This window comes from Camelina sativa, chromosome 2 (genome assembly GCF_000633955.1).
Source record: "Camelina sativa cultivar DH55 chromosome 2, Cs, whole genome shotgun sequence".
Taxonomy (NCBI): Eukaryota; Viridiplantae; Streptophyta; class Magnoliopsida; order Brassicales; family Brassicaceae; genus Camelina; species Camelina sativa.
The window spans coordinates 7,531,605-7,555,399 of NC_025686.1; the positions used below are offsets into that span (position 1 = coordinate 7,531,605).

General features: G+C 36.8%; 5 protein-coding genes and 1 pseudogene across 8 annotated transcripts; 3 read left to right on the top strand and 3 right to left on the bottom strand.

The window, feature by feature from the left end:
- LOC109128249 (uncharacterized mitochondrial protein AtMg00810-like) lies at window positions 162-9,224 on the top strand. Of its 3 annotated transcripts, XM_019234281.1 has the most exons (3): window positions 162-605; window positions 737-1,690; window positions 5,763-9,224. In XM_019234281.1, the coding sequence occupies exons 2-3, from the start codon at window positions 1,501-1,503 to the stop codon at window positions 6,878-6,880; spliced, it is 1,308 nt and encodes a 435-aa protein (XP_019089826.1). In that variant the 5' UTR covers window positions 162-605; window positions 737-1,500; the 3' UTR covers window positions 6,881-9,224. The 3 variants fall into 3 exon arrangements, 2 of the variants coding, with proteins under 2 accessions (XP_019089826.1, XP_019089825.1); XR_002034753.1 differs by lacking the exon at window positions 5,763-9,224 and adding an exon at window positions 2,049-2,318 and having other exon boundaries at window positions 162-1,690; XM_019234280.1 differs by having other exon boundaries at window positions 162-1,690.
- Window positions 9,981-12,447, bottom strand: LOC104719593 (transcription factor bHLH81). The gene is made up of 5 exons (XM_010437540.2): window positions 11,890-12,447; window positions 11,183-11,329; window positions 10,886-10,951; window positions 10,391-10,459; window positions 9,981-10,251 (listed from the first exon to the last, which is right to left on the bottom strand). The coding sequence occupies exons 1-5, from the start codon at window positions 12,343-12,345 to the stop codon at window positions 10,198-10,200; spliced, it is 792 nt and encodes a 263-aa protein (XP_010435842.1). The 5' UTR covers window positions 12,346-12,447; the 3' UTR covers window positions 9,981-10,197.
- LOC104719598 lies at window positions 14,090-14,578 on the bottom strand. Its single transcript, XM_010437548.1, has one exon. The coding sequence runs from the start codon at window positions 14,561-14,563 to the stop codon at window positions 14,201-14,203; it is 363 nt and encodes a 120-aa protein (XP_010435850.1). The 5' UTR covers window positions 14,564-14,578; the 3' UTR covers window positions 14,090-14,200.
- On the top strand, window positions 15,149-15,696 carry LOC104749422 (annotated as a pseudogene).
- LOC104719605 (patellin-5-like) lies at window positions 15,980-19,883 on the bottom strand. Its single transcript, XM_010437559.2, has 4 exons — window positions 17,073-19,883; window positions 16,855-16,979; window positions 16,610-16,760; window positions 15,980-16,483 (listed from the first exon to the last, which is right to left on the bottom strand). The coding sequence occupies exons 1-4, from the start codon at window positions 18,396-18,398 to the stop codon at window positions 16,226-16,228; spliced, it is 1,860 nt and encodes a 619-aa protein (XP_010435861.1). The 5' UTR covers window positions 18,399-19,883; the 3' UTR covers window positions 15,980-16,225.
- On the top strand, window positions 20,154-23,795 carry LOC104719615 (heat shock protein DDB_G0288861-like). 2 transcript variants are annotated; one of them, XM_019231790.1, is made up of 4 exons: window positions 20,154-20,206; window positions 21,155-21,234; window positions 21,320-21,623; window positions 21,719-23,795. In XM_019231790.1, exons 3-4 carry the CDS (start codon window positions 21,546-21,548, stop codon window positions 23,057-23,059), a joined length of 1,419 nt encoding a protein of 472 aa, XP_019087335.1. In that variant the 5' UTR covers window positions 20,154-20,206; window positions 21,155-21,234; window positions 21,320-21,545; the 3' UTR covers window positions 23,060-23,795. The 2 variants fall into 2 exon arrangements, with proteins under 2 accessions (XP_019087335.1, XP_010435880.1); XM_010437578.1 differs by having other exon boundaries at window positions 21,155-21,623.

Here is a 23,795-nt window from a genome sequence, read left to right on the forward strand (position 1 = left end):
TTAAATAACTAATTTTGGAAAAAAAAAATTATTGTATATCAGTCAATTCGTTAGTGTAGATAGTCAATATACATAAGTCTCTGCTTGTATTAAAGTATCTCAAGCTTTGGTTTAGGCCTCTAACAACTATATATAAACTCACAATTGTAAACTTTATTGAATTAATGAGAAAGATATTATTTGGTAAAATGGTAACAGAGCGAAAAATATCTTAATATCATTCTCCAAGTACCTTCCGCTTTGATTCTTCGGTTTTCATCAGAATCTCGTCGGAGTTTTATCGGTTCTTTCATTGGATCTCTCTGATTTCAGCTCATCTGAGCTTCTCTTTGCTTCGTCCTTGGTATTTCTCTTCATTCTGTTTCGCTGTTTCATCTCTCTTCGAGAGGTCGAATCAGATCTCAATGGGAAAACACAATTGTAAATCAAAATATCGTTCTCTTGGACTAGATTCACCAGAATCCGACACGGTGTTGTTACCTCGAGGCCACGGCGAGTCATCGGAACGTCGCGCAGCTTCGGGATTGGTAAATTGTGGTCCAGATCAGTCCGATCGTGCGGAAACTCGCCGATCTCTCCTCGTTCCTCCTCGCGAACCGTTTGAGGTATCAGATTCGCCGGATAACATTCATTCTCCATATCATTTGCATAGCTCCGATCATCCTGGTTTAGTCTTAGCATCAAAACCTTTGGATATGAATAATTACAATGTTTGGATGATTGCTATGATGACTAGTATTGAAGCTAAAAATAAGCTAGGACTCCTCGATGGATCTACTGTGAAACCCATGGATGATGATCCATATTTCAAGATCAGGTGTCGTTGCAACAGTATGGTCAAATTGTGGCTATTAAACAGCGTTTCTAAGAAGATCTACTCTAGCATCTTGTACATCAAGCATGCTTCTGAGAATTGGAAAGATCTCCATACTCGCTTTCACAAGTCAAACTTGCCTCGACTATACAAGCTTCGCCATCAACTTCATTCTCTCCGGCAAGGCAGTATGGATCTGTCATCTTATCACACTCAAACTCAGATACTGTGGGAGGAACTATCCAACATTCAAACAACACCTCGTACTGTTGAGGATCTTCTTGTAGAAAAGGAAACTAATCGAGTCATAGACTTCCTGATGGGGCTCAATGATTCTTATGATAATCTCCGCAGTCGCATTTTAATGAAGAAGAGTCTTCCTTCTCTTTCTGCAATTTACAATCTCTTGGACCAAGATGACAGCCAGAAGAGTGTAACGGTCTCTGCCACCAGTGATCTTAGTACTGCTGCTTTTCAGGTGTCTCAGTCCCAGGGACTTAGTAAATCAATTCAGACTCCTTCTTCTCAAGGTGCAGGTGCTCCTACCTATCATCGAAGCAATCGTCCTTATATTACCTTTTGTGGGAAAGCAGGTCATGTTGTCGATAAATGCTCGAAGAAGCATGGCTATCCTACCAATTTCAAGCCAAATGTTCGAACTGGCAAGTCCTCTCCTCTTGTTGTGAATGTTGCTCTTGAGGATGCCGTCAAGTGATCCTGGTGATGTAAGTGGAGATTTGTCTACGAATCAAATTCAGCAATTGATGTCTTTCCTTGCCAGCAAGGTTCAGCCTCCTAGCTCCACTCCCACTCCAGAAGTTCATTCTGTCTCAGTTTCCTCTGCCCCTTCTTCCTCAACCATTGGCCCAATGTCTGGTACTTTTCCTCCCTCTATCCTTTGTTCTTTTACCGACATTGCTAGGCCTTATGTTTGTTCTCTACATAGCGATATTCCTGCTCTTTCTGCTTGGGTCATAGACTCTGGAGCCACAAATCTTATCTCTCATGAACAATCTACTTTTCTTTCTTTCAAACCAATTCACAATGTTGTGAATCTTCCAAATGGCATATCTGTGAGCATTGTTGGGATAGGTACAATTCACATGGGTAGCAATTTGATTCTTCATGATGTCTTATATATTCCTCAATTCAAATTCAACCTTCTAAGTATTAGTGTCTTAACCAAAAGTATGGGTTGTGGGTCTGGTTTGATGAACTTTCTTGTGGTATTCAGGATCGTACTCAGGGATTAACGATTGGGTAGGGTAGACAAATCGCAAATCTTTACTTCCTGGATGTTGAGTCTCTTTCTAGTCCAGGTACTGCTCTTTCGGTTATTTCTGCCTCTGTTTCAAGTCCTAAACTCTTGCACAGTCGCTTAGATCATCCTTCTATGTCCAAGCTTCAGTCTATGCAGTCAATTTTATCTTTAGAAAAATCAAAAATTGATACTCATTATCATTGTAAATTTTGTCACTTATCTAAACAAAAATATCTTCCTTTTTTTTTTTTGTCAAACAAGTTTCATTAAAACTTAGGTCCTCAAAGAGGATAGTTCATACAAGGAGAGAAATAAAAAAGTTATAAAGCATAACAAAGTTATAAAACATAGATAGATAATGGCTCCATGAGTTTTCCAAGGGAATGCAAGGCTTTGAGAGGCTAGCAAGACTTATAAGATCTATTGGGACCAAGTGGAAGTGCCTTTGAAGACATGCTCTGCAGCTTCCTGGATCAGCAAGTGATCAACGATGGCTCTTGCAAAATATGCAGCGGAGCTTTTAGAAAGGTTGTTCCATAGGGAACTGGGGGATAATGTTCTCGCCAATAGGAGACAATTCAAGACCAATTGATCCAGGATTGCTACAGGATCTAGCACAGATCTCCTAATCAGTGGTGAAGACACTAATGGCGGTTGTAAGGGATTGGCGGATAAGATTGTTGTAGAGCTCAGATTGTCCGCAATTTGATTGATGGTCGCGGTTTCAAAGCTTGCTGGGATTTGCTTGAAAGGGTTGAGGTAACCACAACTCCTTGGAGTTGGGGTCATAATGCCACAATTCCTCAAGCGATGATGAAGAAACTTCAAGAAGTTGATATGATGCAGTTTAGATGGTTCAGTAAACAGGAGAGTTGGAGAGAGGAGGCTGATGGAGCACCGGTAATCACCGCTTCTTAGAAACGGGATCATAATGCCGGGTTCCTTCAAGCTATATCCTTCAAAGGAATCTTCCTTAGATGACCCTAGTAACAGGCTTTTCCATAGACTCTTGTACCAATCTAGCAACAGTGGTGGCTTAAAATTCAAGTGTAGTCTTGGGACACATGAAACCATTAAGCTATACAACGGTTGACTAGGATGGAAAAGAGGAGAGTTCTGACCAGACTTGGGTAGAAACTGAGGTTGAGGGAGTCGGTTTTGTGGTGAAGGATGGCACCTGGGAGGAAAAGATGCAAGCAACACAGTCAAACAGACTGTTGGGTCAGAAACACTAGTGGAGCTCAGTCTTGCAAACCTCCAGACAGCATTAGTTAACTGGCATCGACTCAAGGAATCATCAAACAATTCAGAGGGAACCGTTGTTCTGCTATTTCCTCGATAAATCAGTACCAACGAGAATGGACTTAACAAAACACAACTGTAAGCAAAGTTGAATAGACACACTCTACTATCAGCTTTAGTCTGTCGAAAAAGAGCCAGCAAAAGTGGACATTCGTAGTCCGACATACTAATGCAGTGCAGCCAAACAATCATCCAAAACAAAACCACCGATTGGTCTTGACACAAGAAGTTTTCAAGACAAATAGTTGCATCAATGATTCTGCTTTCGAGTAAAACTCGACTTGACCAAGCAGGGTAAACTGATACTATCCAACTTGAACTTAGTATGGAGCTATAAGGGGGTCTAAGGGACTTCCAGATTGGATGTAAGTCATGATTAACCCAAAGGGAAACTTCCAGGGTTCCAAGGTAAGAACAATAATTAAACCTGGGTCAAAGGGATGACAAGAGAGCAAGAGAGGATGCCGAGGGTGTAGGTTGCTTTGTCATAATCTTCATCATCTCCGGCGTCAAAACAGAGTTCCCGTCCATCTGCAGCCAAGTAAAAACCTTGGTGAGGGGATCGAAATCCAAGGAGCGGTAAGATGTTGCGGTTGACTGCGAAAAGAGACGGTAAGATAGACAGAGACCAGGGCTAGTGGGGCAATCATGGCTCTCAGAGACAGTAGCAGGTGGCTGGGATCTCGATGGAGCAAGCTCACCAAGGAGGGACACCGGATGCAGAGGAGAGGGAGGGGGTTGAAGCTAGAGCATGGTCGGAGGTGAGATTCAAAATCTTGAGAGGTCTCCGATGAAACTGAAACAAGAACCAAACATACTAGAAAGAACATGGGAGAAACGGAGATGAAGAAACAGAGACCCAGCGACGCCGATCAGACTCGACGCCACTGGGAGAGGATGTCTCGGTGGCTGTGCCAGAGAGAGGGTAAACATCTTCCTTTTGTTTCTAAAAATCATGTCAGTTCAACTCCTTTTGAATTAATCCATATTGATACTTGGGGTCCCTTCTCTGTTCCTACTCATGATGGCTTTAGATACTTATTAACCATTGTTGATGATTGTTCTAGGGCTACTTGGGTTTATCTCCTTAGGAATAAGTCGGATGTTTTACAAATCTTCCCTAATTTTGTCACTATGAGAAACTCAATTTGAAACTAAAATTAAAGGGGTTAGGTCTGACAATGCTCCAGAATTCAATTTCACTTCCTTTTTCCACTCTAAAGGCATTGTGCCATTCCATTCTTGTCCTGAAACGCCACAACAAAATTCAGTGGTGGAAAGAAAACATCAACACATTCTTAATGTGGCTCGTTCTTTATTTTTCCAATTTAACATTCCAATTTCTTATTGGGGTGACTGCAGTCTCACTGCAGTTCATCTTATCAATAAGACTCCAACTCCTATTCTCAAAGATAAATGTCCTTTTGAAGTTTTAATAAAGAAACTTCCTGACTATCCTGAACTTAAATCTTTTGGTTGTCTTTGCTATGCTTCCACTTCTCCTAAGAACAGACATAAATTCGATCCCAGAGCTCGTGCTTGTGCCTTTATAGGTTATCCTAGTGGCTATAAAGGTTACAAACTTCTTGAAATTGAATCTAATACTATCATTGTCTCACGGCATATAGTATTTCACGAGGAGCTCTTTCCTTTTCTTGGGTCTGATACTTCACAGAATGCAATGTTCTATTTTCCTGATCAGATACCAACTCTTCCTGTGGATCGCAATTCATCTACTGATGATCCTTCTGCATCATCATCTTCTGTAGAGCATCAACCTTCTGTTGAGCCTATTAATGATGTCCTTGAACCTTCTGTTCAAACATCCCACAGGAAGACAAAGAAGCCTGCTTACCTTCAAGATTACTACTGTCATTCAGTAGGATCTTCAACCATTCATGAAATTTCTCAGTTTCTCTCCTTTTCTTTTTGGTTTCCATTGACAAAGAAAGAGAACCCTTATCCTATACTGAAGCAAAAGAAATTCTGGTGTGGTGTGGAGCCATGGATGATGAAGTGGATGCATTGGAGGACACTGAGACGTGGACTATTTGTACTCTACCTCCTGACAAGACTTCCATTGGTTGTAAATGAGTTTTTAAAGTCAAGTTCAATTCTGATGGCTCTATGGAGAGGTATAAGGCTCGGTTGGTAGCCAAAGGATATACTCAAAAAGAAGGTATAGATTATATTGAGACTTTTCTCCTGTGGTTAAGCTTACATCGGTTAAATTGATTCTGGCTTTGTCCGCCATTCACAATTTCTCTCTTATGCAACTCGACATCTCCAATGCTTTTCTTAATGGCGATCTCGATGAGAAAAATTATATGAAGCTTCCTCCATGTTATGCTGACAGAAAATGTGTTGTTTTGCCTCCTAATGCAGTTTGTAAGCTGCAAAAGTCTCTCTATGGTCTCAAGCAGGCCTCTCGCCAATGGTTTCTGAAGTTTTCGTCGACCTTGTTGTCTTTGGGGTTCACTCAAACCTTTGCTGATCATACTTGCTTTCTCAAGATCACTGACACTCTCTTTTTATGTGTGTTAGTTTATGTTGATGACATAATTATTGCGAGTAATAATGATTCAGAGGTTGATCTCCTGAAGTCTCAGCTCAAATCCTTTTTCAAGCTGCGGAATATGGGTCCGTTGAAGTACTTTCTGGGCTTGGAGATAGCCAGATCTTCTGAAGGGTTACACATTTGTCAACGTAAGTATGCTCTTGATCTTCTTGATGAAACAGGGTTACTTGGTTGCAAACCCAGCAACATTCCCATGGACCCGCATGTGAAGCTCTCCAAAGAGAGTGGTGGCGAGTTTGTTGATGTTGAGTCTTACCGGCGCCTTATTGGGAGACTGATGTTTCTCCAGATCACACGTATGGATATCATGTTTGCGGTCAATAAACTTAGTCAGTTTTCTCAGGCTCCTCGTGTTTCACATCAGCAGGCACTTTACAAGATTCTTCACTATATCAAAGGCTCCATTGGTCAAGGTCTTTTTTACTCATCCAAATCGGAGCTTCAGTTGCAAATGTTTGCTGATGCGACTTACTCCTCTTGTCTGGATAAGAGACGCTCAACTTCCGGTTTCTACTTGTTCCTTGGCACCTCTCTTATCTCATGGAAATCCAAGAAGCAAGATGTCGTCTCCAAAAGCTTTGCTGAAGCAGAATATCAAAGTCTCTCAAAGTCGACGGATGAGCTCGTTTGGATCACAAATTTCTTCAAGGAGTTGAGGATTCCTCTTTCCAAACCCACGTTACTTTTCTGTCACAACGAGGCTGCTATTCACATTGCAACTAATGTTGTCTTCCACGAACGCAACAAACACATCGAAAATGACTGCCACAACATCCGTGAAAGGTTAGTTGCTGGTTTGTTTCAACTGTTCCATGTGCGTTCCTCTTTGCAGTTGGCTGATCCTTTCATTAAGGCTCTCTATCCTGCGCCGTTTCACGAAGTTTTTGGCAAGATGGGTCTACGAAATATCTTCTTCCCATCTTGAGGGGGCATATTAGTGTATATCGGTCAATTCGTTAGTGTAGATAGTCAATGTACATAAGTCTCTGCTTGTATTAGAGTATCTCAGGCTTTGATTTAGGCCTCTAACAACTGTATATAAACTCACAATTGTAAACTTTATTGAATTAATGAGAAAGATATTATTTGGTAAAAAAGAACATCACTACAAATTTTAGCTTAGTCTTCTATATTGGTTTTTTCTATCTTGCATAAAATATATTGGCCAACATCTAACATTCTTGAATAGAATAAAATATACATCTTAATTATGCGGAAGAACTCGAGAACATATATTTTCATAATCAAGAAAATTCATTTTGTTATGATTTAATAAGTTCCTTAAAAGTCCCAATATGTTTTTATTGTGGATAATGCATTTTTTTTACGCAAAGAAATTATATTGAGTTAAACTGAGTCATTACAAAGTGGTTGCAATAGCCAAGCAGGCTTTGTTACAGAATCAATATAGTATTCAGCATTATGACAACCAAATTTTACTAGAGAATGAGCAACTGAATTACATGATCTCTTTATAAAAGTACATGCAAAAAAAAATTTAGATCTCCAAAGCTGTATATCTCTAAACATGTTTGAGAGAGAAGCATTTTCTTTTTGTCCGTTAACAAGTTTAATAAGAGTCTCACAATCTACTTCAAATATTGTCGAAGTATAATCTCAGATCCATGTATGTTGGAGGGCCAGTAAAAGAGCCTTATCCAATATTGTGGATAATGCATAAACTACTACTACTACGTAACGTTCATATACCTCATGAGCAGAAACTCAAGAACCTATTTTTCATGATAAGAAGTATGCATCCGCATGGTCAAGAAAATTTCATCAAGCAAGTACTGAACGTGTGTGGTGTGAGTGTGTCTGGGAGAGAAGAGACATGGTAAGGGCAATTGGGGAAAAAGCTTAGACCGACGCCTTTGAACAACCAAGCTGCTTGTTTCGTTTGACTCAATTAAGCTTCAAGTCTCCACAGTTATTAACAAATTTTGATAAGAGAATCATCATCAGTCTCTATCGAGTTATATATACGTTTATCGAAATACTAAACTATACTTGGTGTATATATATAACCAAAGAGCATGGAAATTTCTATATTGAACCTGCCAATAATATATAAAACTAGTTTGAAATTTACAAAGAGCATAGAAATTCACCAATTTTTTTAATCCTCAAAGTTTTAAATATCTAAAAACATTGCAAAGTAAAAATTCAAATTCATTTTTTTTTCGCAATGGTGTTTAATTCATGATAATCCAAAGTAACAGGCCAAATATTTTACATAGACAGCAAAAGTAAAAAGGCCAAAAACAAACTAAAGCCCAATAAAGAAACCTTAGACTGAAGAAATTATCTTAAACAGCACAAAGGACATGTGGCATTAGGGAAACATGTTGGATGACATGTGGCATTAAGGAAATCAAAGAGATGGAATCTCCGATCACGGCAGATTGTTGTGACGCCGGAAAACATCGAATCAGGCCGAAATCACCAGAGAGTTGCTCTTTTCTTGCAACAAATCTCAATCATCGTCGAGAGAAGTAAAGACGAAATCCCAATTTAAGCTTTGATGAGAATATGATTCCATTAATACAGATCCGAAAACTTCTTCAACTTCATATAACAACTTTTCAAATTTCCAAGGAAACTTTTGCACTTCAAGCTTGCTTGAAACCTATTCGAATCTATAAAACCCAGAAGATGTCCATCAATCGAAGTCAAAACTTCGGTCAATTTGCCGAACTTCGGTCAATTTGCCGGTGTCTTTGTTTTTGTTAGATCCGAAACCAAAAATCTCTAACAGGCGGTGGTGACGCCAAAGAGAGATCCGACCAATCTTGCTATGGAAGCTGAGAAGGAATTCAACGGTGCTGGTTAAAATCCAGCCAACGCCACCAAGGAAGCTGGCTGTTGCCAGAGAGGAAAAACACCATAAAAACCTTTCACTCTCTGAAGGATCTAGAGAGAGAGAAAAGAGATAAAAGTTTTTATCGATCAAAAACAAAGCCAGCCAAAAGCGCTATAGAAATCGCCGATACCGGAGACAAAACCGACCAACGACGCTAAGGAAGCCGCCGTTGCCAGAACCAAAGCCGGCCAACGAACGTAATCAATGTTTTTTTCCTATGATAAAAAATATTTGTACGTCTTGATTGTGCATCAAAACATAAAGAGTTCTATATATTATGGGATATAAACGAAATATTTTAAAGTAACCTTTCAGATTAACATTTTCAGTTTAATGCTTAACTAATCAATAGTCATTTATTTTAAGTGTCGGAGAATATTTATTTTAAAACAAAACAAATAACAAACATAAAATAATTTACCAAAACACAATAAAATTTAAAATATTTCAATAAATCTAATATATGATTATTATAAAGTTTCTAGTATGCAATATTTTAGGCAAAGTTCCAAAAATGATTGAATAGGACGAAACAATCTGTGTGATAGTTGGTGCTATGCTAATATGCTATAGTTCGATTAATGTTATAGGGACAATATTAAGATAAAAAAATATTAATAATAAATAAAAGCATCATTATCAGAATTTGTTGCAAGAATTTTCTGGTTTTGTAAGTGTTGATTCATTGATTTTTGACCAAGTGACTAAATGGTGAATATAAACGGAATTCAAGACCTAGTTGAGTACGAAAATATACTCTAAATGGTTTACTGTTGGTACGTCACAAAATCTAGAGTTTACACGGTCAGAGAGCCACGTATCAAAGCTAAAATGCATTCTTTGGAAAGCGAGACTATAAAGTTAATGCCGTCCAACTCTACAAAACCGACTCATTTCCCTCAGGCCTCAGCACAAGTGGGTGATGCCGACGGATTCCACATTCTCGAATTTGGACTTTCTATTTTAAAGAGTGGTTTCTACCCTTAGTTTGCTTGGTATGATAAACTAGCAAGTGAGGAACGACGACATAACTAAATTATGTAGACAAAATCTTGAGCGATTCTGTCTTCGTTGGTGAACTGTTTAGAAATACTTTAATATCATTAAACAGAGTGAAAAAATTGAAAACAAAATTTTAATCCAAATTGATGATACGAATACATCCTCAAAAGTCATTTCTTATAAAGAATATATATGTGTTACCATTAATTTGTTAACTTTCTTCATTATTGTACCAAAAAAGAAAATATTTTACACCTACATCCATTTAACAAATAATATACTTATCAACCTGACACACCCATCTAACTCAAGCTAAGATCATCTTTCGAATTTTTCGATCAGATCCTTGCCATTTATCCACAAATCAGGGGCAGACCTTATTGTTCTTCTTTAGGAATGCATGCGCACCTCTTCTGTTCTTCTGTTAACTCCTAAATAATGCACACCAAAATTAAAACCAAATCAGAAATGGATAATTCAATGTGAAAAACTCTTTTTTCTATATACTTATTTTACTAATCATTTTTAAATCATCTATTGGGTTACCATATATTCACTTAGATCATTTACCTGGATCTGCCTTTGAAGAACTTTCACGTATTCTACAGCTTCTTGTAACATGTCTGCAGTGTTGGTTTGCTGCAACAAAGAAAGAAAAAAAAGTAAACCGATATCCTTAGAGCCTATATATATATGCGAGAACTCGAAGCTTCCTCACTTTGTTCATGATCTATAGGGAGATAAAACCAAATTCATACTTCACGCTGAAAAAAAATCTGGTATTTGATCGAAGGGACAACAATTTAAGTCTATTTTCAAGATCCTTCCCATTGGATTTGAATTGTTTAAACCTTAGTACCGGAGATGACCACCGTAATTTTGAAGTTGCATCACAATCATCAACTGTCGCATTTTATGGTCTCTTTAACTTAAGGCTAAATTATTAACCACTAACTTCTAACCTTGCTGAAAACGTGTATAAAATTTGACCCATTTACAATCAATATAATCGTATAAGACATCCTTAGTCAATTCAAATTGTATCTACTTTGATAGTGATATTACCTTATCCATATTAGGTACAAGCTCTTGTAGCTTCCTTATCCTATCGCTTATTCGCGTTCTTCGTACCTACAAAATGAAAGGTAGGAGGAAAACATAAATGCTTATTCGAAACTCACAAGGAAGAGAACAGAGCAATTCTATGTTCAATGAAGCATATTGTAAATCACTAACTTCTATGAATGGAAAGTAAATATAGAACCTTTTTAATCGCTAAACTTCCATGAATTAAAAAGTAAAGATATAAAACTTGATCACAAAATTTCAATGAAATGAAAGAAAAGATTGAAGATATTTTACCCTCTCGGCAATGCTACGAGGATGAGTGGCACAACCACGTTTAGCACGAACCCTAAAGGCAACCGAGTCATCCATAAGATTCTCCATGTTCATATCCGTCATGCTTGATACACCGGCAGGAACTTGACCGCTGCTTTGCTCTCCTTTCTACTTACAGAAAATATTTCCGGAAAGAGCCAATCAATATTTAAAATCTTAATCAACATCACGCAATGCATAGGTTATACATGTATTCCCTACCATCCAAATAATATTAATGTACCAAATGGTGTGGAGGATCAATACATTAGCCACCGAAATCGACATTACCAAATTAGGATATACCATGATACCATCATGTGGACTTATGTTCTTTTCAACAATTTGCCCATATGAACATTCTTTAATGTTCACACCACACACCAAAGCAACAGAGACAACAACAAAAGGAGAAATAAAAACTGCAACCTTTTTTTTTTTGTTAAAATAAAAACTGCAACTTGCTGCTGCTGGCTCTGGTTCAGAAAAACATACAAGTTGTCAATTTTAAGACAAGACTGGTCTTTTCAATCTCGAGAACTTTAGTCAGCAGTTTAACAACAATTTCAAACAACTTGGCAAATCTAAAAACAAATACTAAGGCAGTTAAGTTCATCCTATTTTTGGTAAGTTAAAAAAAAAAAACTTTTTGGTTGAACCAAATGGTTTATAGAAACAAAATCTTTTACCATTTGAGAAGTAAACTCAGGAGAAGAGAAGAGTGCTTCCATTTCTCTAGACCGTTTACTTCCGGGAGAAACATCGATATTCCCGGATAAGTAATCGTAATTCGGCGGAATCCCAAAGCTTTGGATAAATCCATCAGAACCACTGAGAAAATCCGCCGGAGTACTATTCTGTCGGTGAAACCCACCTTGTTGATACAACCCTTGCTCAACCGGAATAGGGAACTCGAACGAGCCACGACTTATTGGTAAATCGTTCGAGCTCCCGGTAAGCAAATCGGTGAGACCAAGATTAGGTTTCAAAGACTCTTCTTCATCTTCCTCAAGTAAAGCTTCAAGCCAAGTCGCTGGAGCTGAACGGATCCTAGACAGTCCACTTCGACTCAGCCCCCCTCCTCCTCCTCCTCTGCTTCCTCCGTCGTCTCCACCGCCGCTACTACCGACGGATGTTGATTGCATCCCCTTTGGCTTTTCTCTGGTTTCAATAGACAACACTACTAAAGTTTTTTTTTTTTCTTTTTTCTTTACATTTTTTTTGTTTCTTGCTCTGTTTTTTTTCTTTAATTTAATTCAGCAGCAGACCAGGTTCTTGGATTTTTATTTTTTGTCAAATACAAAAACTGCGGCTAGTAATTAATAAAGAACCCTAACCGTCTGATTAAGATACTTTCCAAACACTTGACTAAGATAGTACAGAACCTAAAAAGGTTAGAGATACGTCAGCGCGTAACAGAGTAACATTGCTTTAACGTCATAGTTCTGTACAGAACCTAAAAAGGTTAGAGATACGTCAGCGCGTAACAGAGTAACATTGCTTTAACGTCATAGTTCTCTTTTGTTTCCTTTTTTTTTTATTTGGTAATGATAAGATTATGGTTTACAGTACACCACTCAGTTTATTCAACCACTCGCGATGGATGCTCGTAAAGTCCACCTTCTTAGTCCGACAAGTTTAGTTGAACTTATTATTAATTGCCGATATATCTGAAAAATGCGACTTTTTATTTGGGAAAAATATTGTTTAATCATGAACTTACACAAAAACGTTATTTAAATTATCAATTTTGCCTGCGGTCACTTAAAACATATAGTTACAGTTGACTCTCTGTTAAAACATGAAACCTTATTGACTAGGCCAAAAACCCCAGGTCGTAATTTTGGGTGACGGAGCAATTAACACCCGTTAACTCCGTTAGCTTCTCAGTTTGGCTGTCGTTAACAAATCCGTTAAGGATAAATACGACGTCATTTTTATCCACGATTCAGAACAAAAATCCCCAATTCGCATTGCAGTCCCTAGTTTTCCAAAATCAAATCTTTAAAACCCTAATTGATCCCGATGCCAAAAGTGAGAAACAAGGGGATGATTTCGTTTGTCGGAGATGTAATCAAAGCTCCATCACGAAACGAATCAGAGCCTAGTTGTGTATGACAGCAACGATGTAGATGCAGCTCCACCGCGAATCGAAACAAATAGTGTTGTCGGAGATGGAGCTCCAACGTCCTCTGTTCTCATCACTCGATTGTCCTGAATTGCAACTCATACTCGATTCATTCGTGTAGAAGACGAAGACGAAGATGAAAATAAAATTTGGGGATGTAATTGACGAAGATGAAAATTTAGGGATTTTTATTTCTGTTCTGAGTCGTGGATAAAAATGACGTCGTTTTTATATTTAACGGATTTGTTAACGACAACTAAATAGAGAAGCTAACGGGGGTTAACGGGTGTTAATTGCTCCGTCACCCAAAATTACGACCTGGGGTTTTTGGCCTGGTCAATGAAGTTTCATGTTTAACAAAGAGTCAACTGCAACTATATGTTTTAAATGGCTGCAGGCAAAGTTGATGATTTAAATAGCGTTTTTGTGTAAGTTCATGGTTAAAACGACATTTTTCCCCTTTTTATTTTAGCTGCGTTAGCTTTTTTGGTTAGAGAAATAAAAACAAACCCACAGAAAAACAAAATTATGACATCTTAATTTTTTTTTCTCCAGATCTGTTTATATCTATTTTTTTCTTGTTAATTTCGGTTTTTTAATCGATGACTAGATAAAACTTTGTGCTATATTGCAGGATTTTTTTTAATAAACTAATTTTAGGGCAATTCTCATAAATACCAGTAAAATATATATATATATATATATATATATATTATTTAATATAAATATATATATATATATATTGTCATATTTTTAGTACAGGTATTAAATTTCGTCCCATAATTATTATCATTAATTGTTGATCAAAAGTTCAAACATAAAATTTAAAAGCAATAATTTTCATAAAACGAAATGATTAGACACGATGATAACTAATGCTCATCATGTTCTTCATCCCATAACGTATCCAAAATCTCTTTAACAGAAGACGAGTCCGACCCAATGAGCCGGTCTAACTTATCCTCACTCCACCAACTTGTCGGCTGTATCTTACGGCAACCCTTAGATTTGTGGCTCGACTTGATAGCCGGCGACACATGGCAATTACTATACTTGGAGTTGGACCGTTCACTTTCTCCGGCGAAATTTGAATGGTTGGTAGTATTTGATGGCATTTTGATATATACTCCATTAGTCGGTGGTGAATAGAGCCGGTTGGTCAGTCGCGGATTGAAGCCCTGCGGACGAATCATTCCCGTCCTTACGATGCCTTGATGACGACCTTCACTCTTCATGTTTGCTTTTTTTGATTTGAGACTTGATGAAGTGTCGGATTATCAATGTCTTGTATATATATTTGAAAAGCCTACCATATGTTTGGGCCTCAAGAAAATACGAATAGTCAAAAATGCTTGTTAGCCAAGAAATTAATATTATTCTTTGCTTGCTTTTTGTTTTTGTCTGTGCCATGAGATTGAAAAGTCTGTTCAACTGTTCAAAGATTGAAAACATTGTTGTTGCTTTTCCTAATTATGTCGACTTATTTAAGGATTAAAGGTGAAAACTTACATAAAATCTGTTATCGAAAATAGTCTATATATATGTAACTCCACATCAGTTAGTTTTAGTATCTACTTATTTTTTATTCAGTTGATATAGATTATATTTAAACTAAAATAATAATCTCCTTAAGAAAATAAAGGTTAAGATATACACAATCACTAATGTTTACGTAAAATTATTTTATGTCAAACAATCTATTATTTATGTCAACCTAAAAAATAGTTCAACCATTCACCAAATTTATTTATATCTTTTCAAAACTAACTGTTAAATTTATTAACTACTACACAATTTAAACCAAAAAAAAAAAAAACAAAATGTCATACGAGGTCGGCAAGCGTCAAATATGTACATGAAAAAAGAAGGTAAAAAGTCTTATAGTACAAAAGTAGCAAGTCATGCACGCCGCCGCCTCCTTCCGCCGTATCAACCGCTGACGTCATGCTAACCGCTGCATCTTGGTTCCATACGCCGTGGCGTCGCATCCTCTTATTTCTCCTCTGTTCACCTCTCCTTCTACCTCTTCTCTGTCTTTCAATCCCTCTCCTATGTGCCGTCGAGATCTTCAGCCTCCTCCTCAGCCGGTTCGTGAACCTCCACCTTCCTCCTCCGCCGTAGAAGAAGTCGTCGCCGTTGATGAAGATGATTTACGGCTCCGGAGATGTGAGGAAGGGTTTGGAGTTGAAGTAGAAGATGAGAATGGAGAAAGTGGTTTGCTTCATAGATACTTAGATGATCAGTTGAGTTTGGCTAGATCCATTTGCGAAGATGACGACGGCGATCAAGAACGTGATTTAATTAGGGTTCCTCTTTTGTCGTAATTTTATTTTGTTTTTACTTTAAAATTTTATATGTGAATATTCCTTTTTTTACTCCAAATTTTAAAATGTAGATAAATGAATATATATATATGACCAATTAATCTCAATTTATAGTTTGTGACCATTGTTATTCATAAAACCTGAACTTTATCATCAACATACTCATCCTTGTCATTGATTTTAGTCACGATTGATCATGATTGGTCTTATAAATTACAATTTATGATATTTTTTGTTTTGCAATCTAGTGCACGTAAAAGTACTCATGTTTAGTCTTTTAGTCTTTAGAGACGAGACGAGACTGTGCACTAGACTTGAAGATACTACTTGAAGCCTATGGCTTGGTTTCCCTTTAAAAGCAATTCAACACACAAAACATCATCGTCCTTGGGGTGAAATTTGGATATGAGAGAAAATACAATATAAAACAAAAGAATTAGCAAAAACAGAACCACACAAGCCATATAAGTCACCAACATATAAGCAAGAAAGAAAAAAAAAAACACAACTAACAAATCATATGATCGTTCTAAACTAAGGAACACACGAAGAAAGAGAAAGATGCGAATTTACTTACTCACATGGCAAAGGCTTAACCTTGAACCTGTAGATAAGCATTTTCTTGGTTGAAGTCGGGTTATCCACGGATAGCAAAATCCTACCAACTTCTCCAACTTTAAAGCTCTGTGACACCACTGGTTCATTTTTCGCAGCCATCTTCCTTGGTTTCTGAATGATCACTGTATAACCTTCTTTGTTCTCCGGCACAAACTCTGCTGCATACGAAACCTCCCATCCCACTACTCTTATCTCCCACACAATCGTGCATTTCTGCATACAAAGTGTTTTTAGGCACAAATGTAAGAAGTAGGTTTTGGCCATCTTTTCACATTCAAACACACAGAAATGGGAGTTTCAAAATACTTGTATAAAGTGTCTAATACAAAAGTATCTCACCTCATAAACAATAATCTCGACGGTTTGTTTAGTAGCTGGTTTAATAGTAATCTCAGTAGCGACATCATCATGTGTGAAATCCGAGTTGCAATCGCAGTTATCCACACTTAGTCCGCCATACTGAACCGGGACATGTTCTGGTGAAATGTACCTATAAAACCAAAAGACAAGGGAGTGGCTTAACATTTTGCAATAGTTATGAAAACAATTTGAAAACAAAAACTTAAAAAGATTTTGATTATTACTTGAAAAGGGTCTCTGCAGATCTTGAAGGACCTGCGAAAACCAGTTTGCTCTTTGACCTTTGTGTCAAGAAAGGACTAATAATCCTATAGAACGCAAGGTACCACCATGGAACATTGATGAATATCTGATCATACACATTCAACATTCTACAATATCAATCTGAGCAATCATCAAAACATTATTAATTGTCATTGTCTATGTAATTAAAGATTCATACCTGTTTAGAGACAAACTCAGGGTAATTGTCCTGAAGAAGATGAAGAGCTTGCTTAGTAGCTAGCCTAAGCTCAGTCTTACCAGGTCCAGGAGAATTCTTAAGATCGTTTACTTGACAGATCGTTGAAACACTACCAGCTACAAAATCAAGATTCCTTATACTTTTTTCAAGAAACTGGATCCTCCATCTCAAGAACCGTTCTCTCTTCTCTTCATCCGAGAACGTTTTCTGATAAAGATCTTTGTTCTGAAACTCACCGTAGACATTGTAACAGACAGGATGATTCCCCTTGTCTTGTCCTTGCATGAACACAACCTTGTCTAAATCGTCCCCGAGGTTTTCATCGAGAAGCTCTTCGATGTTGAATTCGATTCTCCATTGGAGTGTCTTCTTGAGCATTGAGTAAGCTTCTTGGGGTTTGAAGTCTCTTGCTCTTAGGAACTTTAGCAAAACGACGTCGCTTCGGTCGTCTTTGAGTAGCGGCACACCCCATATAGAGCTTTTGCCTGAATCTTGTGATTCTTGAAGAAGGTTGCGGAGCTCGTGAAGTGAGTTTAACTCGTGTTCGGAAAGGTCGGAGATGTTGTTTGTCTCTTCTTTGAATGAGCCGAGACTACGAGGAATCTGAATCTTTGGTTTCTCTTCTGCTTCAGCTTCTTCTCTGTTCATCATATCAGCCAGCGATCTAGATTCACCGGAAGAAGCAGTAGTAGTAGGTGGTGCCGCCGCTTGAGGCTCTGGTCGCTTTGGTTCAGGTATGGACGCTGCAGCTTCTAACACCGCCTGAGGCTCCGGTTGCTTCGGCTCAGGTATGGATGCTGCAGCTTCTAACACCGCCGCGTCTGGTAGTTCCGGCTCTGTCCAGTCTTCTACCTCCATGTACTTCCTCCTCTGCTCTAACATCAGTTTCTGTGATGGCTCTGTCTCCGTCTTCTCTGACTCCTCCTCCGACGGGTCTGGCTCAAAAGTCACTGTCTCCGGCGTCATTTGATGTGTCTGCTCTGAATCATCTGCCCCATGGTTGAGAAGCTTAGGCTCCAAAGTCACTGTCTCCGGGGTCATTACTTGTGTCAGCTCTGAATCCTCCGCCGCGTGGTTGAGACACTCTTGCTCCGAAGTCACTTCACGTGTCTGCTCTAAATCCTCCTCCGTCACGTGGCTAGGCTGCTCTAGCTCCGGCATCAAAGGTAGCTGAGGATTTGGCTCCGGAGTCCCCAATGCCTGCTCTGCTTCCAAAGTTACAAGCTTTGGCTCTAGTTCTTCACCGGAGGTTGAAGGTGGCGGCGGAGTAGTAATAGTAGTAGTAGTTGGAGAATCTTGAGACATTTTTTATTTATTTGAGTTTTATTGGAAAAGGAAGAAGAAAGGGACAGAGACAGATAGAGAGAGCAATGTTAGCGGGTTTTTCAGGTAGAGAGACCAGAGAGAAAGAGAGAGAGAGAGAGAGAGAGAATGGTCAAAGAAAGAAGAAGGGTATCCAATGTAACTCTGAATTTACAACTCAAAAAGCTGTCTTAATAAAGTAAAAGATGTCTTTATCCTTTTTAAAGTAAATAATAAATGTAACCAGTACTTTATTAAATTATATTACCTTGGTGTAAGTTGTAACCACTAAAATAATGATACCCCATGTTCGTGCATATGTTTTTGGGTTTAGTAGGTAGTTAGTGCTCTTTTGAACATTTTGGGTTGAATTGCTAGTAGCACTCACGTTAGCAAGGTAAGACCGTTAATGAGAAGGACAAAAACAGAGTAGGAGTTTAAATGTTTTAGCTAATAAGTGACAAAGTTCTCATTACTAACTATAGCAAAACAAATTGTTTTTTTTCTTTTTAAATTAACAATTGAATAATTAGTTTAGAAAATATAGAATTTTGATTAATACTAACGAGACAGTATCTGATCCGAGTTTGAGAACCAAGTTTCGTTCTTATGAGTTTGGTCGATCATATCATGGGACCAAAATTATGAATAATTGGTGGAGATAAGATGATTATACTGTCTTGTGTAGGATACTTAGTTTTTTTTTTTTGTAGAGATAAGATGATTATTTTGTTTTGTGTAGTGGGTTCAGCTTTGGATTATTGATAACATTTTAATCGGTATAACATGCTATGATACATATTTGTGATGCGGATGCCCTTCCGTACAAATGTAATAGATGTTTTGTAGTTTTCTTATGACCAAACAATATTTAGTTTGTTAAAAGGTTCGAAAATATAATTTCGAAATTTAGTTCTCAAGAACACTATTCTGTACGTTGGAGGTCAAATATTTATCGCGATAAAATTAGTGGCCGAAAACTATCCCAACTAATAATTTGTTGGATTAAAGTTTGTTTAGGTCTCTCACTTAACATCTCTATCATACTAGTTAAAGCTACCGTTCATGTATTGAATCCAAAAGCAAAATATATTATGAAACGTTTTCTTCATTCAAGATGTTTTCATATGGACACAACACAAATGATTAAATACAACCAAACTAGACCTAAAGGAGATATATATATAAACAACTAAATTAATGCGTAACCGAATTAGACAACAGTAAACTTGAACTAAAACTTTTAAAAGGAAGTATTTGGTTGTTACCGATAATAAGGCTCCGAATGGAGATAGTGTATCAAGCGTAGCGGATCTAGCGGATCTAGTGGATCAAGTGGAAAAAAGTGAATCTAGCGGATCTAGTAAACAAGTGTGGATCTAGTAGATCAAACGGTTTAAAATTTATGTTTGAGGCTTTGAATGGGGAGTGGAGAAATAGGTGGTTCTTCAGTCCAAGTGGTTCCTCCATTTATGTCTTCCCATTCATCACCTGCAAAAACAAAAATCAAAAAAAGTGAAGGAAACACATATAGATAAGGATTTCTTGTCTTCTAGTAACAAAAGTGAATGAACCACATGAACCACTTTTATCTAGATATGGGAGGGGGTTCAAGTGGTCCAATAGTACAAATTATTGTATAAAATAAAATAATACAAAATTCACATGTTGGACAATGACGAAGAGAATGCAAATTTTTTTTTTTCTATAAATCTAATACTCACATCTTTCTTCATCATAACAACAAGAAAGATAGATAAAAAAACAAAAAGGAAGAGATTCCAAACTTCTTCTAGTGAAGCTGTAAGAGTGTAAGATATATATAATTTTTTTTTTCTTTCAAACATATATACATTATATTATGTTATAATGTTTATATTAAATTTATATTAGTTATGATGTTTAATTAAATTAATAATTATGTTGATGTAGTTAGTTTTATTTAGTAAATGAAAAGTTTCATACATTTATGCTTTTGACTAAGTTAGTTATAATGTTAATTAATCATAATGTTGGGATGTTTTTAGTTATTAATTAATAAGGAATCAATGGAATTTAAATTTTTTTATACATGGCTCATAACCTGTAATATATATATATATATATATATATATTAAAATTATCTCTATATATGTGAACATAAATTTAAATTTTTTATAATTATTTGAAAAGTATATATGTTAATTTCCCTTACATAAACATACATACATTATAATAATCAAGTATATTGTTTAATTTAACTAAGTTAATAGTAATGCTGTTGTAGTTAATTTTTTTTTACTTATGTGAAAGAAATGCTAGTAAATTTTTTAATAATATATATCATGTTTTGTAATTATGTTTTTATTTTATAACATAGAGATTTAACAGTTTTGTAATTAATTTTTTATTTTATAAAATAGAGATCTAAGTAGGTTAATAAGACAATATTATGAATAAAAATTTAATAGCAAATAAGGTTTGTAAACTTTTAGTGAGCAAAAGTTATAATTGTATATGTATAATATTTTTATGTTTTTGACTAAGGTTTATAATTGTATAAGTATAATATTATTAATGTTTATACCATCGACATATATTATATAAGATTTATGATTCATGTCTACACACTAATGTAATACAAAATTATAAAAAACTCAAATTTATTATGTAAAAATAATTAATAGTCACATAATACAATAGTTTAATAAATTTTTGTCATATATAACTAAAATATATACTGATTATAGTAAACTGATTTTTTTTTTTTACAACTGTAGATATGACATCTAATCGTCGACGAAACACAAGTTCTTCTGTACAAGCAGCTGAAAACTTTCCAACCGAAACATCAGCACGGGTAAAATATTTTATCTTAATTTATTTAAATATAGTTTTTTATAATTACGTGAATATATAATAATTTGTTCTAAAAAATATTGTAGAATGGAGCCAATTTCAAATGGACTCCTAGCAGTCTTTTTAGATTACTTGAGTTATATGATCAAGCAGCTGCGATGAATAATTATCGTATAGAAGATCCCACTCCTTTTGCAAAACAGTTTATGGTTGAAAAGTTTAACCAGGAGTTCGATTTAGAAATAAATTATAAGTTTTTCAAAGAAAAACTTGATAATATGAAAAAAAAAATACAAGAAGTATCGAGAGCTTATGGGATCAACTGGTATCACGGTTGATCCTATTACATCCGTGATTAATGCATCTGAGTCATGGTGGAAAGATCGTGAAGTAAGTTTTCATAATCTTTATCACAACTCAAATATATTAACATAATTAAAATAACCAAATATTCTGAAATATTTGTTTTATAATAATATTCATAGGTATGTAAGATTGTACATGCATTTAGACGAAAGCCGCCACAAGGGTGGGAAATCATGGAACGTTGCTTCCAATTATATAATGTTCAATCCCAAGCTCAATACTCTGTCAACCAAAGAAGAGAAGAAATGATGAATGAAGGCACAACTAATAATGAAGATCGGCTGTACCGAGAAACATACGATGGTGAAATGTCTGATAGTCAAGATGCAGAGATACAAGAAAATGAAGAAGTGTATCGCGTTAACATTACCGATGAAACGCGTCCTTCAAATGAGTTTATTCAGGCACATAGGCGTCATAGTTCTGTGACGGTTGATCCGATTCAAATTCCTAGTTCCAGAGTTCAACAACGAGGACAAGGAAGACGAGGAAGTATGTTACAAAGATCTGCAAGAAATTCTGGAGTCGTACATGGGAGTGGTTCACGAGGAAGTAAAAAGAAGCAGTCATTTGAGACCACCCTAACCGATACAATGACCGGATTTAGGGAGTTCCAACGTCAAAGTTTACAACAATTACGCCCAAATTCATTCGACCAAGATGATTACGACGGCTTTGATGAGGCTGCAAAGATATTGGAATCAATGGAGCTTCCAAGTGATACAAAATTTTATTGGGCGTGCGTTGACGAATTAGGAGGAGACCCATTCTATCGTAAGTATTTCATTGATAGAGCTGAAAAACCTTTTGAAGAAAAGATAAATTTCTTACAAGCTTTAACTGGATATACACGTTATGATGAGTTTGTGGGAAAGCGGTTAACGTCGAGAAGAAATTTTGGGAGTCCAAGTGCAAGTGGTTTTCATTCAGGTAGTCCATCTTCTGGTGGTAATAATTCATGGGGGCAGACTTCAAATGTCCAATGGGGTCAACAACCACGTCCTCAACAATGGGGTACACCACCAAGTGCTCAGCAATGGGGTACACCACCAAATGCTCAGCAATGGGGTCAACAACCACGTCCTCAACAATGGGGTACACCACCAAGTGTACAACAATGGGAAACACAACCAAATAGTCACCAGTGGGGTACATCACCAAATGTTTCACAATGGGGAGCGTATCAAAATACACAACAATTGAATTCACCTACACAGTGGGGTTCATCATCAAATGATCAACAATGGGGATCATCATCAAATATTTCACAATGGCCTCCTCAAACAAATGTTCAGCATGGATTCTCATTAGAAACTCAAACTGAAACTCAAACTGAAACCACAACACCAAGGCCAATACCACGAACACGTAAATCTGGAGGATTATTCAACATTTGGGGAACCCATCAGGGGCCAAATTTAAATGAAACTCACCAAAATGATTCTGACGATGAAGCATAATATCTCTAGTTCTTTGCTATTAATAATGTTGCATTGTTTTTATTTATGTTTCTGTATTATCTTTTACTTACTATGTGTAATTGAATCATGTCTTTCAGTTTCTTATCAATTCTTTGTTTTCATCAAATACAGGCTTTTCGTATATGTCAATTGCGGTCACAAGGAATTCAATTTTTAAGTTACGAAGAGAGAACTGAGTTATGGAATCTGGAGAATGCACAATTTGAAGAGTTAATAATTCAACCAGCATTGAGTTATTACAATCGATATTTTGAAAGAGGACAAGTACAAACAGATGGTGGATTGGGGTGGAGAAATATTTGGCATCGATTACAAGAAGATCATGCTGCTTGTCTTCAGTTACTACGGATGTCACTTGATTGTTTCAGAACATTGTGTCACCAACTAGAAACAACTTATGGATTAAAACCAACACTGAATGTAGGCATTGAAGAGAGTGTTGCAATGTTTTTACGGATATGTGGACACAACGAAGTCCAACGAGATGTTGGTCTAAGATTTGGGAGAAATCAAGAAACCGTAAAGAGAAAATTTTATGAAGTGCTTAGAGCGACTGAGTTACTTGCTTGTGATTATATCAAAACACCAACAAGGCAAGAACTACACAGGATTCCGGACAGGCTAATGGATGGAAAATATTGGCCATTTTTTAGTGGGTTTGTTGGAGCAATGGATGGTGTTCATGTGTGTGTTAAGGTCACTCCTGATTTACAAG